General features: G+C 38.3%; 1 protein-coding gene across 4 annotated transcripts in view; it reads left to right on the forward strand.

Annotated features, from left to right (window-relative positions):
* The first annotated feature begins 2,196 nt into the window (after nucleotides 1–2,196).
* tasor.S (transcription activation suppressor S homeolog) overlaps nucleotides 2,197–15,420 on the forward strand; it is a 31,283-nt gene continuing 18,059 nt past the window's right edge. For 3 of the 4 annotated variants that reach the window (XM_018241182.2, XM_018241184.2, XM_018241183.2), the window contains exons 1-9: nucleotides 2,197–2,610; nucleotides 4,954–5,096; nucleotides 5,525–5,617; nucleotides 6,721–6,793; nucleotides 7,280–7,371; nucleotides 8,696–8,857; nucleotides 13,704–13,831; nucleotides 14,570–14,601; nucleotides 14,875–14,980. In XM_018241182.2, the coding sequence (XP_018096671.1) occupies nucleotides 2,391–2,610; nucleotides 4,954–5,096; nucleotides 5,525–5,617; nucleotides 6,721–6,793; nucleotides 7,280–7,371; nucleotides 8,696–8,857; nucleotides 13,704–13,831; nucleotides 14,570–14,601; nucleotides 14,875–14,980 (1,049 nt within the window). In that variant the 5' untranslated portion in view covers nucleotides 2,197–2,390. 4 annotated transcript variants of the gene reach the window in all.

Consider the following 15,420-nt stretch of genomic DNA (forward strand, 5'->3'; position numbering starts at 1 on the left):
TACAGTGTTCATATATTACACAGTGCTTTACTGGCTTGTTCATGTATGGGAACTTGGCCCTCAGAACAGTCAAATTACTTTATAATATTCACACATATGTTCTACAGTTCATTTCATCAGGATACAGTTAACCTACCAGTATGATCTTTGAGCTGTTGGAGGAAACTGGAAGAACCTGAGGAAATACTTTCCGATGGGAAGAAAATACAGACTACATCCAGGTAATGCCTTGGTTGGAATCAAGCTCAGGACATAGATGAAGAGATTAGTTTTTTGCTATTACATGTCAATATCATAACTTCATCAGGGTAGCTCACAAACTACTGGAGGCCTAACTGGATGCTTGTCATAACCACCGTACACTATAGAAGCTGAAAACTCCAATGTTTTCTTGTGGTTCTCCTGAGACGCCATTTCTCTCCTGTAAAATCAAACACATACAAAACTCACCTGTTGTGTGACAAACTAGCAATTCATTTGGAAATGCGCACAAACTGGGAACCACTGGTTTCTGTGGAGATGTCCAAAATAGAGATGCTTATTACCCATGTAGGGTGTAGCTTTTATTCCTGTCAGGAAATTGACAAGGCGACAAGCCAACCTAGTTTTCTGCAAACCAAAACAAGCACATACATTCACAAATTTTTCAGTTTTTCTTCATGCTATTACTTACTGCACAGTAAAGGAGACTTTTGCTCTACTTTCATAAAGCTCAACAGTAGCCAGCCCATAATGATATATATATATATATATATATATATATATATATATATATATATATATATATATATAACCCAAACAGTGACATAAAAAGTGCTGTAAGGCCATTGGCCTTATAGCAAAAGCTTCAGGATGCAAGATATTCTTAATAAATGGCTGATGAGATAGTCACGCTCTTATTGTGCATGCTACCCCAGTAACATAGCCCATACCCGGGTGCTGCACTACGTATAAGACCCCACCCCCCTCCCAACTCCAATCACAGTTTGAGCTTATCAGAAAAATGGGATACATTTCTCCCTATAGCTCTGCCCAATGTGTCTGTCAGGGTTTTGATATATCTAAACAATATTTTTTAAATGTAAAGGTATTTCCATAAGACACGCGAGTGCAACCCTGCTAAGGCTTCATAGTGTAACTAGCCAGCGGCAGCCCTGGGTAAAAGTTGTGCAGTTGGGCCCCCCTACAGAAGCAATCTCCTTGACGGCTACGATGGCGCACGTGCCCTGTGCAATCGCACCCCCTGCCCTCCACATAGTTTTTCCACTGCTAAAACTGCAGCCCTAAGTGAAGACCTTTAGGTCTTATCTATGAAATACAGTCCAGGGCACAACATAAACCATGTCCCCAACAGGACGCTCAGGATCGGCTCCCCTCGCCCCCCCCATCCGTTTGTAAACACGCATATCCATATGCGTGGAAGTGTTCATGCACAATATTAGAAGAGAAGTGAGATAGGGGAGAGCAACGAAGGAGAAGGGAGAAAGGTAGGAGCGAGTGACTGAGGGAGGGGTGAATGACAGAGGGAGGGTGGTAGGAGCGAGTGACAGAGGGAGGGGTGAATGACAGAGGGAGGGGTGAGTGACAGAGGCAGAAGACCTTTGAAAAGGTACCTGCCCAGCACCCCCACATTGTTGTGCAACTGACCCCTAATTCTGGCCCTGAACTTCAAGTACACAAAATTGCTAATAAAATATTAGTCTACACTGGGTCCTCAGTAGCAGCATTTGCCACAACCCTGAGATCTAGTCCAGCCTAAACTAAACCCACATTTTCCTCTGAAATACCAAGTTTAATTTTAAGCTCCAGTGCCCCAGCATGGGCTGGTCCCCTACTACTGTATAGCCCTCTGATAATGGGCCCTTGCCACCTGCTTGATCTGTAAATGCCTCTGTGCCGCCTCGATACTATTCTCTGCCTCAAACACCTCAGCTTGAACAACATCTGAGCACAAATCACCCCACACGGCGGATTACAATGAAGCCAGACCAAAGGGGGTCAAAGCACACGGCGTATCCATCCTCCCACCAAACGGCTCAGCGTCCTAAAATGGCGGCGGTTCCCTCAGAGTCAGCGCGGTTGTTTTCGTCTTTCGGCTTGCGCTTGTAAGGCGCCTCAGTTGCTCCGCCCACAGTCTAAATGTAAGGTGACTCCGCCCTCTGACATCAGACCGAGTAGTTATGAGGAGGAGGGAGCGGCGCTGCAGGCAGAGGTGAGATGGTGCCGAGCGAGAAGGAGACGCGTGAGATGGCGGCGGCGCGTGTCTGAGAGGAAAGAGAGAAAGCAGCGGCATGGACAGAAGTCTGCAAGACAAGGCCTCTCCCGTCGCTCAGTAAACTTTACCCCGATATAGAACGCTAGTTATTGTGTAGATAGAACCTTTCAGGAGCATGGAGGAGAACAAGAGCGTTGCTGAGGGAAAGGCGGCCACCGCGAGCCTGAAAGAATCCGAAGAGACATCCACACAAAATGGCGAACTCGGTGAACCCGAAGTACAACAGACTCTGAAACGCACGAACAGCACAGAAAGCGGCGGCACGGGGCAGAAACCCCCAGAGGAAGCTCCTAGGAGGCGCTTTCAGATCCCGAGAAAGAGCCGCGATAAAAGAGGTGGTGAATTTTCTCCGCCATAACCCGACAATAAGCAGTCTGAGGGGACAGGGAGGCCGCCATTGTGTGTGTGAGGCATTAAAGCCAGCAGATGCATTGTGGGAGAGCTAATAGACCCAACACGTGTCATTAGTCCCCAACCCATGCGGAGCTGTAAGCCACGCCCACGCGCAGTGATTGTTCAAGGTCACGGGGCCAAATGGTTCAGGCACGTTCTTATAAGACCTTCAGTCACGCTGTATCCCCCATGATGTGTTAGTGGATAGTGTCATTTTCTCCTTTAATTGCTTTTATTAATAGTGACATGGTAGGTTTAGGATTTCCACATGTGACGTTTCCTTTGCGCGGTCTCGTACCTAGTGTAATGATGCACGAAAACTTACAAATCCGATTCCCGTTTTTACACTACCGTATAGGGTAACCCGGGCAGACGTTTGATTTTGTGGCTGCTACTGTAGCGCTATTTAAGCTATTAGAAGCCCAAGGGCGTCAGAACTTGGTCAAGTGAGCCGTATTAACAAGATGAGGAATCAAACAATATTCTTCTTGAATTTTTTTGTAAAATTTTATGGTGCGGTTTGGACTTAAAAAACTGACCAACGTTCCATGCTCGTCGTGAAATCATGCATTGAAAAGATTGTAGTGACTTTTTGTCTTGGTTCTGCTTTGAATATTTTAGCTTGGGATCCTATCTCCATAATCTGTTGTGTGAGGAACCATCACAGAGAGTGTTCTGACCTCTATGAGACTCATTTTGCAGCCCATGACGAACAGTGAGGGACCTGAGTTTGCATGAAAGTTGTAAGATTATTTTTTCATTAATTATAGAAGAGTAGCCTAGGAAGGAATTGCATTATGGGCGTCTAAACGGTCTAACATGATGTTGGTGCTAAGCCCTCAATGAGCCTTGGAGCCAAACTTGGATCCTGTGAGAATTCAAAATCGTAACATGATCGTTGGAAGCTTTGACTAGATCTGTGCCCTTTCCTGTAATAGGATCATAGATAATGTGTGTTTTTATTTGTTCCAAATTTTAACCACTCAAAATGGTATTTAAAGGATCGTAAGTTGCTGATCAGTCTGAATTGAGGTTAGTCTACAGGTGCAGAGTGTTCTGTGAGTGTTTATGGGAAAAATATACGGTGTTACCACCTGATACCAGCAAAGATTGCCTCCAAACCTATTATTTGGCCCTCATGTTGGTGCAGAATTTGCATCAACCCTTTCATGTAGTGAGACTAAAAAGATTGATAGCAGTACTTTGATATTTGCAGTGAATCATAATTCTTTGAATCCTTTTAATGTGAGGTATTTGGAATGTAGATTTACAGAGGCTGTCTTTTAAGTTATGGCAGTGTTTTTCAGTGTTTTTTTTAATCAGACCATTCAAATGTTTTGAAACTTTGGCTATTTTGATTAGTTCCCTAAAAGGTCTGTTTACTTTAAAGCTTGTGACTGAAGTGTGCTTTTACAGCATGAAATGTATTTGTATAGCTCTTCAGATACTATACATGCTTTATTTAGCATTCTTGATTAATGTGTCTCCTGTGCATATGGTTTTGTCCCAAAAGAATCATTAGTTCGGTGATTGTTAGTGATTAGGGGACATTAATACAAGATCATTCATGTTCTGTAGTTAGTGATGGGTTATTATCAGTAATTTACGTAAATTGATATTCATTATAAATTGTAATTTAAAGCACCTTGGGAATAGTCATTTCTTGTTCTTCGTTGCATAGCTTTAAGACTTGAAAACATTTCATTTTTTTTAAACTTATTTTAATTGCATATTTACATGTATTAAATATTTAATTTGTTTCCTTTTGAGGGTTGTAAGATAATTTTAATGGTTTTGTCTGAGTGAGCAATTACTGTTGTGCGTATCCATATATGTATGGATACGCACAACAGTAATTGCGCGTATCCATATATGTATGGAGGCTGGATTTCATTCGGTGGTGTTGAACTTGATGGACTTTGGTCTTTTTTTTCAAAACAATTTAACTATTTATCTAAATACATATTCAGAAGGTTAATTCAGAAGAGAGTATGATCATTTAAGAGCTCTTCCTGTGCAGTTATGTTGTCAACTGGTGGCCATAGATTTGTGCTGTGATTTAATGTCGCGTTTGATAACATGGCTCCTGCTGCCAAGGATGAGTATCTTGATTGTGTGGCTTTGTTAAATTAAATATTAAAATATTTATAAAACCCTTATGAATAAACTGTTAATTTTTTCTGCTTATTTGGACTTCCATTATTGTATTAAAGTGAGTGGAGAAACCACTTTAAAGCTCCCCTTCAGATACAGCAGTAGTAACTTTATTTTCGCTTTTTTTTTAGCTCTTCAAGTTATTAGTTCTGGCTCTCGGGAGTTTGAAGAAATTTTGAAAATTCTTCATTCATCTTACCTGGATGCAAACTCAAAAGCCAGTTTCTCATACAAATGTGCTCGACTTGTTCATAATGAATTCTTGGAAAAAGAGGTTAGTGAACAAATGATCACTAAAAACTAAAAAAGACTGAGTTTGAGGGAACTATTGTTTGCATCCCAACCTCAAAATGTACAACTATGAAGAATATTGCATTCTAATACTCAAAGTAGAACTTTGCTTGAAGTATATCCAAGGACATTTGTAATCACTTACATTTAATGCAGGTGCATGCAGAAAAATAGTTATTCAAATATTTAAATTTAATACATTTTGGGTGATTTGTAGAATATAAGCTTCTACATGGGTGAAATGTGTGGGATTTTTTTTCATTGTTGGATGGTTGCTGGCAAATTGATTTGGATAAAGTGTTAGGAACAATATCATTAAAGTTTAGTCATTAAAATGTTATGCTAAACAGTGTCCGGTTATAATCAATTATTTTTCTCTCTCCGTATCCACTTCTCAAATACTTCCTTTAGTTTACTGAGAAACGAAGGCAATTGAAATTTGATGGTCGACTAGATAAAGAACTTGTCGAGTCTTATGTGTTTCTTTTGGTTGACCAAGAGCAGGTAAGACATTAAAAAATGCCACTCAAACAAAAAAAGTGTTGTGGTCCTTTCCCCCACATATAATAGAGATAAGCTTAATCAATGCACCGTCTGGTATCTGGCCTATTAATGTAGAATAATGGTAACCTATATTGGACTTCCCTCTATTCAAACTGAGCCGAATAATTTCTACAGTAGTAACAATTACTACTATTAGTAGATAAATGTCTGTAAATTGGTGCTTGTACTTAAATATCCTGTGTGGATGGAATGAAAATCTCATTGAAAATATGAAAGTGCAAATAAGTGTTCACATAAAAAGCCTTCCATAAGGAAAATCTGGAATGTTAGGATACCATGTGACACATTTTGACAACTGCTTCCTTAGTATGTTGGAAAAATCTTGACTGAAAACTGTATGTGCTGATCTTTAAAGAAGAAATTACTTAGAAATCTATTTTGGAGATTGGGCTTTTACAAATAAAATTTGTCACATGAATAATGTAATAAATGTAACCTACTAAAGATTTATGTTGGCAAGTTCATATCAATATTGAACGCTTACATTTTTTTATCTTGAGTGACCATTTTTGCTGTTTTTGCATGCTCCTTTACAGAGTAGAACAGATGTTCTAACTTTGACAGGAAAAAATGTTTAACTGTATGAAAAAGCTTCATATGGAATGAAAGTGGCACCACTGTCCTAGTGACCAGATAAAGGTCAACATGCTGTACTGTGCTTAAAACTGCAGAGATCTATGCAAACCAACAGACTAGGGATACACCGAATCCACTATTTTGGCAAACAAATACTTGCAAATACAAAATTATTTAACATCGCTCGAACTTTGGCAAGATAAATCTTATCTTATTAGTGCCGGCATATTCCACAGTGCAGTACAGTAGATGGATACCTCAATCTACATACAAATACTGGCAGATAAAGGTGATACAATGGACTACAAAAATTCCGTTTTTATCGGAGACTTGTTTGAAACTAACATTGCGTCTTCCTCAAACTCTCCATGGAGTAATATAGTTTAACATTTATCTTAAGCTGTGCTGTCTAAATGCACTGAATACAGCTGTTTGATATAAGGTGATTTTTTTTTTTCCTGTTTCAGATGCATAGTATAACTGAGAAAGGATTACATGTGGGGCATTCTAGAATGACTACCTTGGGCAAACCTAGCATGGGTAAGTATCTATCAAGTAGCACTAAAGAGATATTAGGACTAATTTACAAAGGAAGCTTGAAATTCTGATGCATATGGACATGATTTATACACACAATGTACCATTCCCCCAGCATTCCAAGGTATTAATAAGACCTTTTAAAAGATAGTCTGACACAGTTTGCTTAAGGTAAGTCAATTGCAGCAATGGATGCAACCTGCTAAGGCAGCAGTTGTCTTGACCTTTAAGTTCCCTTTGCAATTCCAGCCTTTTGTCAAGCGACCCATTTAGCTCATATAAAAATTAAACATAGAAAACAGGAATATGTTTTCAACCCAAATCTCACCCCAATTAACCTTCCGCTAGGATTTCAGGTGAATGTAGTGGTGTACACATTCTCACCTGATCTTACCCTAACTTGCCGTTCAGCTGAGTCCTGCTACCTACTACCTATGGATGGACCGGTACAAAATGGCTTTTCTTGATCATTTGCATTATTCTCAACAGGGGTATATCTGTCAAGGTATGCAGATCTGTTGCAGGCCAATCCTTTAGAAACTGGGACAACTGGAGATATTTTCATATTTAAAGTAATAAAGGTAATTTTGAATTTTTTTTATTTTTGTTTTATCACTGTGCCAAAGACCAAATAAAAGCCTTATTTTAATGTGTCGTGTGTTATTTTTTTTTTGCCACCCCACTGAGCTTGTTGACACTTCAGATCTTGTCATTTGGTCCTTTTTTGACGGCTGCAGACTGATACGTTTTAAATATAAATTATGACATTGCAAAACTTTCGTCAAGCGTCAAAAATTTGTTTTGCAATTTGTCACACGTCAAAAATTATTATGTTGCCCATAGACTTCAATGCAGAGAATTTTTGTCCAAGCAAAAAGGATCACATTCGCCTATCACTATTCTCTACCACTAGCATTTAAAACAATACTGATTCATAGCTGAAAAGATTCATAGGAACGTTTCTATATTACCGAGGGAGAGTGGGACAGACACCTCTGTTCTCTTTAGACACACTGGACTTGATTTGGTGCAATGCCGATTACAAATGAAAACATTGCTACAGCCTGTGGACGCATTGAAGGCCTCCTGCACAGTGTGTTTGACTGAATCAAACAGGACCCTAAACTCTGTGGAGTGTTGCCTAAATTAAGTAATGCTGGGCAAGTTGGGCTGAGCCCAGAAAAAAAGTTGATGCCTTAACTCCCCTCCCCAATGGTAGTAAAAGTTTAGAGACACCTCCCATTGATTTCAATCAAAACTTGGCAGCTTTTACATGCATGGTTTTTTTCATATGATTTTTCAAGCCTTTTTTTCCAACTATTTCGAGTTTTCAAAAAATATTCACTGATATATATACTGCTGTTTTTTTGTTTGTTTTTTTTGCTGGAACAGTGTTGGTTCCAAGAAAGTTTAATGTCATTTTTTTTTTTTTTAAACGACAGTGGAAGTTTTTGTTTATCTTCCTTCATGGTACAACAGTACCATAGTTTGCATGACATTCTAGATTTGGTGTTGATTTTATGCAACATAGTTAATCTTTGGTTTGAGGTCTGCTGGGTGCATAGCAGATGCTGGTTAATTGTATATGACTGGCAATATGTAAATTTAGCAGCCAATATCAAATTTAGCGGCCAATAAGGATTACATCAGTACCTGATAAAGTTTCTCTTGTGAACCTTCTGTTTATATATTTATGCATATCTGATCATGTCTCATTCCTGCAATTCCTTTTTAAAAAGTGTTGTTTTTTTTAAAGCAAATAGCCCTTTGCCTAAGTGGACTCTGAATATCTTTGACTTTGCATGACTTTGCATGTCTCCTCCATTTTATTTTTTAAAGTACCATTTTTGGGGATTAAACTTATTACTGTGGGAAATTAAATATTTTTTTTTGTTTTTATTTTAGGGGAAAATGAAGTTTGTTTTTGATCATATTAGGAATAACCAGATGGATTCATTTAGTGGTAATGGAGGTTTGGACCCGGTCCCCAAACATGAATGTCATGTCTTAAAAAACATGAATGCAGTGACAGCATTGCTTGGATACAGAGCATTTGAGCGTACCCAGGTACTGTTGGTTCTTATTATGAAATGTCAATGAACTAAAGTTAAATCAATTTACTACTGTGTCTAAAACTTTACAATCAGCTTGGCAGTTAACCCATCGTTCAGTTCTAACTGACATCGTTCAGTTCTAACTAGGTTTTTTCTGACAGCAGCAGTTTTGCATGTCTGCTTCTAGCCATTATTCATATATTTGTTTAAACACTTATGGTTGTACCAAAAACCCCAGCACCTCTCAAGATTCGAACTTTGACTTGAAGTAAGGAAACGTTTTTACAGAATCTGTTAAATTCTTGAGCTTAGTTTGATTAGCAAGCCATCAGTACCTTTAACTGTACTGGTTAAAATCAGGTGTAAGCTATCAAATCCCTTAATTTTGGTTCCTACCTGTCATCCAGTACAAAGCAGAGGCTTCAGGAAACTACAATAATTTGTTGAAAAACATTTATTAACCTTATTTAACAAGGCATAACAATGCAGCCCCTGTACTGTTGGAGGAGTATTGCAGACAGTGTAAGGTTTGTCTGTTCATACCTAGCTTATCCATTAGGAGACCACTAGCATCACTCTTCCATTAGTATGTTACATTTTAGCTCTCCTAATATCTCTCCAATACTGGACAGTCCATGGGACAGCCTTTTATAAAAGGAACAAGAAGGTTTTCAGTCATCAGTTAATAGTGCTTTTCCATTCTGCACTGAAATCTGTTTTTCAAAAGAGCAAACAGATTTTTTTTTTTTTAATATTTAATTTTGAAATCTGACGTTGGGCTAGACATGTTTGACGTTTCTAAGAGCACAAATCACATGACTGAACACACCTGGTAAACCAATGCCATTCTTTACTTCTGCTCTCCAAGTTGGAGTGATATCACCCCCCTCCTTCGTTTCCCTACCAGCTATCAGAACAATGGGAATGTAACAATATAACCATTGACTGGTAGTTATGAGTCTACTCTCAATAGTAAAAATCCAAGTCTCGCTGTGACTTCTCCAGTTACATTGAGTAGGAAAAACAATGGCTTAATTGACAGCTTTTCCATTTTTAAATACTGTCTCTGTCTGAAAACACAGGATAAGGCACAATGACCTGAGATGGCTTCCTACACAAAAATTTTACAACTACAAAAAAGCATTTTAAGGACAAGTAAAGGTTGACATACAGTTTTGTTCAGAATAATAACAGTCTGACATCACTTACCTGATTAATCCCTGTTTTTAGTAGAAATTATACTTCTACATGGCAAATAATTTAGTAGTTGTTGTAGTAGAGTAATAGAAAACCAAGTCAAGACATGCATGCTGCTGATTCTGTGTAACTGAATAATTGATGCTTGTTCAAAATAATAGCAATGTGGAGTTCAATTAGGTCCTGTATTCTGTGAGAAAACAGAGGTAAATTATGCCTCTTATTTAAGGAAGAAAGGCAGCACATGTTGTTCCCTTTGGTTACACTGCATTTCTTTCTGAAGATCTGACTGAAATGGCTCGTTTCACACACACTGTTCAGCATAACAACATAAATTGATTAAAAAGTTGATTGGAGAGGTGAAAACATAAAGTGCAGAAAATGATAGGCTGCTCAGCTAAAATGATCTCAAATGGCAACCAAAACCTTAAAAATGTGGAAGAAAACTGAAAACTGCTGTTCGAATGGATAGAAGAATAGCCAAAATGGCAAAAACTCGGCCAACGATCAGCTCCAGGAATATCAAAGGTCTAAAGTTACCCGAGAGTAATGATACAATTAGAAGGCACCTATGTGAAGAAAAACTATTGACAAGAAGCCCCTGCAAAGTCCCATTGTTGAAAAACAGATGTTCCGAAGAAGGTACAATTTGCCAAAGTACTCGTTGACTGGCCTAAAGAGAAATGGCGCAACATTTTGTGGACTGATGAATTCAAGATTGTTTTTCTTGGGTCTAGAGGCAGCAGACCCCCAAACACTGAACTCAAGCCACAGTACAGAGTGAGGCCTGGTGGCGCAAACATCATCATATGGGGATGTTTCTCATATTATGGCCTATTTATCGCATACCTGGGATCATGAATCGGATTCAATACATCCATGTTGCCATATGCCGAAGAGGTAATGCCCTTGAAATGGAGGTTTCTACAGGACAACAAGCCAGACACACCAGTAAACCAGCAACATCTCAGATCAACAAGACTGGAGTGGCCATCCCTATCCCCTCGCCTTAATCCAATAGAAAACTTGTGTGGTGACATAAAAATGCTGTTTATCAGGCAAAACCAAGAAATGCAAAATAATTGTGCCAGAAGTTGGTTGATTCCATGAAACGCAGATGTGCAGCAGTTCTCATAAATAGTGGTTATACAACTAAATATTCAGTGATTTAAAGGAAAGCAAAATCTTGAAACATCTTTCAGTTTATACTGTGAATAAGTTTGTAAAGTAGAATGCTATTTGTTGAACAGCCTAACATTCCCTTTTCTTCACTTTCTGTAAAGAAATAACACAAATTTGATCCATTTTTCTTAATGTTTTGATTTGGAATAGAATGTGCAGTGTTCCCAATGCATTTGCGTGTATGGAAATAAAAGCTATTATAAGGATCTTGAGCTTTATTTACTATTTTAAACACACTGCTATTTTTCTGAACACAACTGTATACCCAGGATCAAACCTTCAGACAGTTGGTATTATTGCTGAGGATTTGCTGAAGTGAGATTTTTTTAGAAGGTTCAGAACTGCTTATCTGCAGTGCCACCTTTAGAGACCCTGTAATTTGTAGGGCTGTATTTTTTACTTTCTTTAATTTACTTTCTTATTAACATTATCTGTCTGCTAGCAGACATTCGGAAGGCTACAAATGCTTCAAGAGTAGGGGTTTGTGGGTAATTTTGTTTCACCATTACAATCAGAAGATTACCAGGTTATGTAACTTGTGAATATTTACTGTATATAACATTTTGAATCCATGTTTTAACCAGTAGTTGAAGCATGCAAGTCAGTTTCTAACAAATTGTGCACATATATGAATTGCCTTTACAGTCTAATTCTGCTGTTGGGGGCTCTTCAGAGGGACCACAACAAATTTTAACTTATCTAAAGCATATCCTTAACTTTGCTGACCCTGAACCTTCAACTCACTCCGTTTTGCTTTTAAAGTATCAGGGTCCTCACTTGCTACACAAACCACCATATTTACAGTGGTGTGAAAAACTATTTGCCCCCTTCCTGATTTCTTATTCTTTTGCTTGTTTGTCACACTTAACTGTTTCTGCTCATCAAAAACCGTTAACTATTAGTCAAAGATAACATAATTGAAACACAAAATGCAGTTTTTAAATGAAGGTTTACGTTAAGGGAGAAAAAAAACTCCAAATCTACATGGGCCTGTGTGAAAAAGTGATTGCCCCCCTTGTTAAAAAATAACTTAACTGTGGTTTATCACACCTGAGTTCAATTTCAAAGGTTATAAAGCCATTTCTAAAGCTTTGGGACTCCAGCGAACCACAGTGAGAGCCATTATCCACAAATGGCAAAAACATGGAACAGTGGTGAACCTTCCCAGGAGTGGCCGGCCCACCAAAATTACCCAAGAGCGCAGACAACTCATCCGAGAGGCCACAAAAGACCCCAGGACAACATCTAAAGAACTGCAGGCCTCACTTGCCTCAATTAAGGTCAGTGTTCACGACTCCACCATAAGAAAGAGACTGGGCAAAAACGGCCTGCATGGCAGATTTCCAAGGCGCAAACTACTTTTAAGCAAAAAGAACATTAAGGCTTGTCTCAATTTTGCTAAAAAACATCTCAATGATTGCCAAGACTTTCAGAAAAAGAACATCATACCAACCGTAAAATATGGTGGTGGTAGTGTGATGGTCCGGGGTTGTTTTGCTGCTTCAGGACCTGGAAGACTTGCTGTGATAGATGGAACCATGAATTCTACTGTCTACCAAAAAATCCTGAAGGAGAATGTCCGGCCATCTGTTCGTCAACTCAAGCTGAAGCGATCTTGGGTGCTGCAGCAGGACAATGACCCAAAACACACCAGCAAATCCACCTCTGAATGGCTGAAGAAAAACAAAATGAAGACTTTGGAGTGGCCTAGTCAAAGTCCTGACCTGAATCCTATTGAGATGTTGTGGCATGACCTTAAAAAGGCGGTTCATGCTAGAAAACCCTCAAATAAAGCTGAATTACAACAATTCTGCAAAGATGAGTGGGCCAAAATTCCTCCAGAGCGCTGTAAAAGACTCGTTGCAAGTTATCGCAAACGCTTGATTGCAGTTAATGCTGCTAAGGGTGGCCCAACCAGTTATTAGGTTCAGGGGGCAGTTACTTTTTCACACAGGTTTGGATTTCTTTTCTCCCTAAATAATAAAAACCCTCATTTAAAAACTGCATTTTGTGTTTACTTGTGTTATCTTTGACTAATAGTTAAATGTGTTTGATGATCAGAAACATTTTGTGTGACAAACATGCAAAAGAATAAGAAATCAGGAAGGGGGCAAATAGTTTTTCACACCACTGTATATCAAGCTAAGCATGCTTTGGGCAATACCATTTCCTAACTTAAATGTGGTACCTTCCATTTCACTCATCATATGTTTTGTGCAGTCTGGATATCACTAGTGTAGGATATGATATAATATGATAACTATCTTACACTCTCACGCAGCCCTCTATTTAAGTCTATACAATGTGTCATTTGCCAGAACGTGTCCTTCAGGCTGTTATTGGATTTTGACATTTTTGTGTCTTTTGTGCCAAAGACATAAGGAAGACTTTTAAACAGAATATACTAATATTTCCCACTTTTGTAAAACTGCTATCTTAAAAGGAAATAATATACTATTCTGTATTTTTTTGTGTTTTAGTACTATTTTTATGAATATGGATTTGATGAAGTCCTCAAGAGACCAAGGCATGTTTGTCCATATGCTGTTATGTCATTTGGCTATAAAGATGAATTGGCAACAAGGCAGCCTCCTTTGCCCACATCTGGGTAGGTATCTGTGATTGATAGTGAACCCAATTTGATTTCTAACTCAAATGAAAAGCTGGCCATAGATGCAAAGATTAAGATGTATGAAACAAAGGTTCATACGATTTTTGTCTTGTGTGGGCAGTGTCCCAACATTTTTCATACCATGGCAATCGTTTGTTTAGTCGATCGTACAGGTTAAAAGATGTCTGCTAACAATAATATCTCTGCATGTATTGCCTATCTGACGATCAGCGGGTAACTGTCACTATTATTTGTCGGACATAACTTTCATATGATTGCTACCTGTCCATTAATGGCCGGAACATTGTCTGATTTGTTCTTTTCACTATTTTATCTAATCTGAGTGGTTAGTTGTAGGTCGGGACATTGTTCGTTGGACATAGAATAAGATCTGAACGTCTATGGGCATCTTAAGTCAGAGAGACATTAATTGTATTCAAAAGGCATCATGTATCTAAAATGATCCAACTAATAGATATTTTAAAAGAGCAATATAAAATACATACATTTATTTTCTGAATTGTCTCATTAGTTGGATTCCTGGCTTGCAGTTCACAATATTTTCTATGCAACATTTGGTCTTTATAACGCCATGTATAACGAACTCCTCCTTATCTGTAAAGCACACACTGGCAACAGTTTGGGGGAAAGTAAATCACACTCAATATTTGAAATTTGATTTTGATTGTATCCCTTAACCAGTTTTAAGTGGTATTTGTCTGTCTTGTTTTCCAGACCAGTTAGTTTTCCCACTGAAAGAAGCTTTGGTAAGTACCCTTACTGCCACTTGAAAAGTATTATTTTGGGCTATCCATTCACCTCACTGAAGATTTTCCAACCCTTTAATATGGTAGAATTTTTTTTATTTTATGGACACATGCAACAACAAATTAAGCAAATTAACACAAAGAACATCTCTGAAAACTGCACTGATGGCTGTAGCAACATTATCAACCATGACAGTACAAGATTATTTTTGATTCTTTGCCCACTTTTATTTGGCAGATTTACAGTAATATACAATTTCTACTTTTGTTTAGATAGGAGCAGTTTCACTTTATGGAGAGGGCAGCTTCTTAACAAAGGAAAACTGCTGTGTTATGCGTCTCTGAAATCAACAAGTGGCCCCTTTATCCCATACAGGCTGTGAGTATATTCTTACACCGATATTCCCTTATTCAAAAGATTACACTGTCTCGTGTTCAAGCTTATTCTTTTTACTGGGTGATCTTTTTGAAGACTTCCATTAGTTAAAGTCCTGTTTGGAATGAGGGGTTAGCACAAGCCTCTTTGATTCTTTTTTCTGTTTTAGTTTAATCACAACTTATTATTAACTCATATTGTGTTAATGTGACTATAGGACTTTTGCTAATAAATCCAACCACTGTAGCCCATGGGAAGGAAAGCAAGTATTCAGTTACACCTGTGATTCTTCATAGTACTTATACCCTGCAATGATAACCTTATTAAACTGACATAGGTCTTAGTCGACCTTCAGTTGCAACATATCAGTAAGTTACCTTTCACTTGATTTGATTGTAAACTGGTCTGTCGTGCGAGAAGCAGCTCCAGCAAGCTCCTGGAGA

This window comes from Xenopus laevis, chromosome 4S (genome assembly GCF_017654675.1).
Source record: "Xenopus laevis strain J_2021 chromosome 4S, Xenopus_laevis_v10.1, whole genome shotgun sequence".
Lineage (NCBI taxonomy): Eukaryota > Metazoa > Chordata > Amphibia > Anura > Pipidae > Xenopus > Xenopus laevis.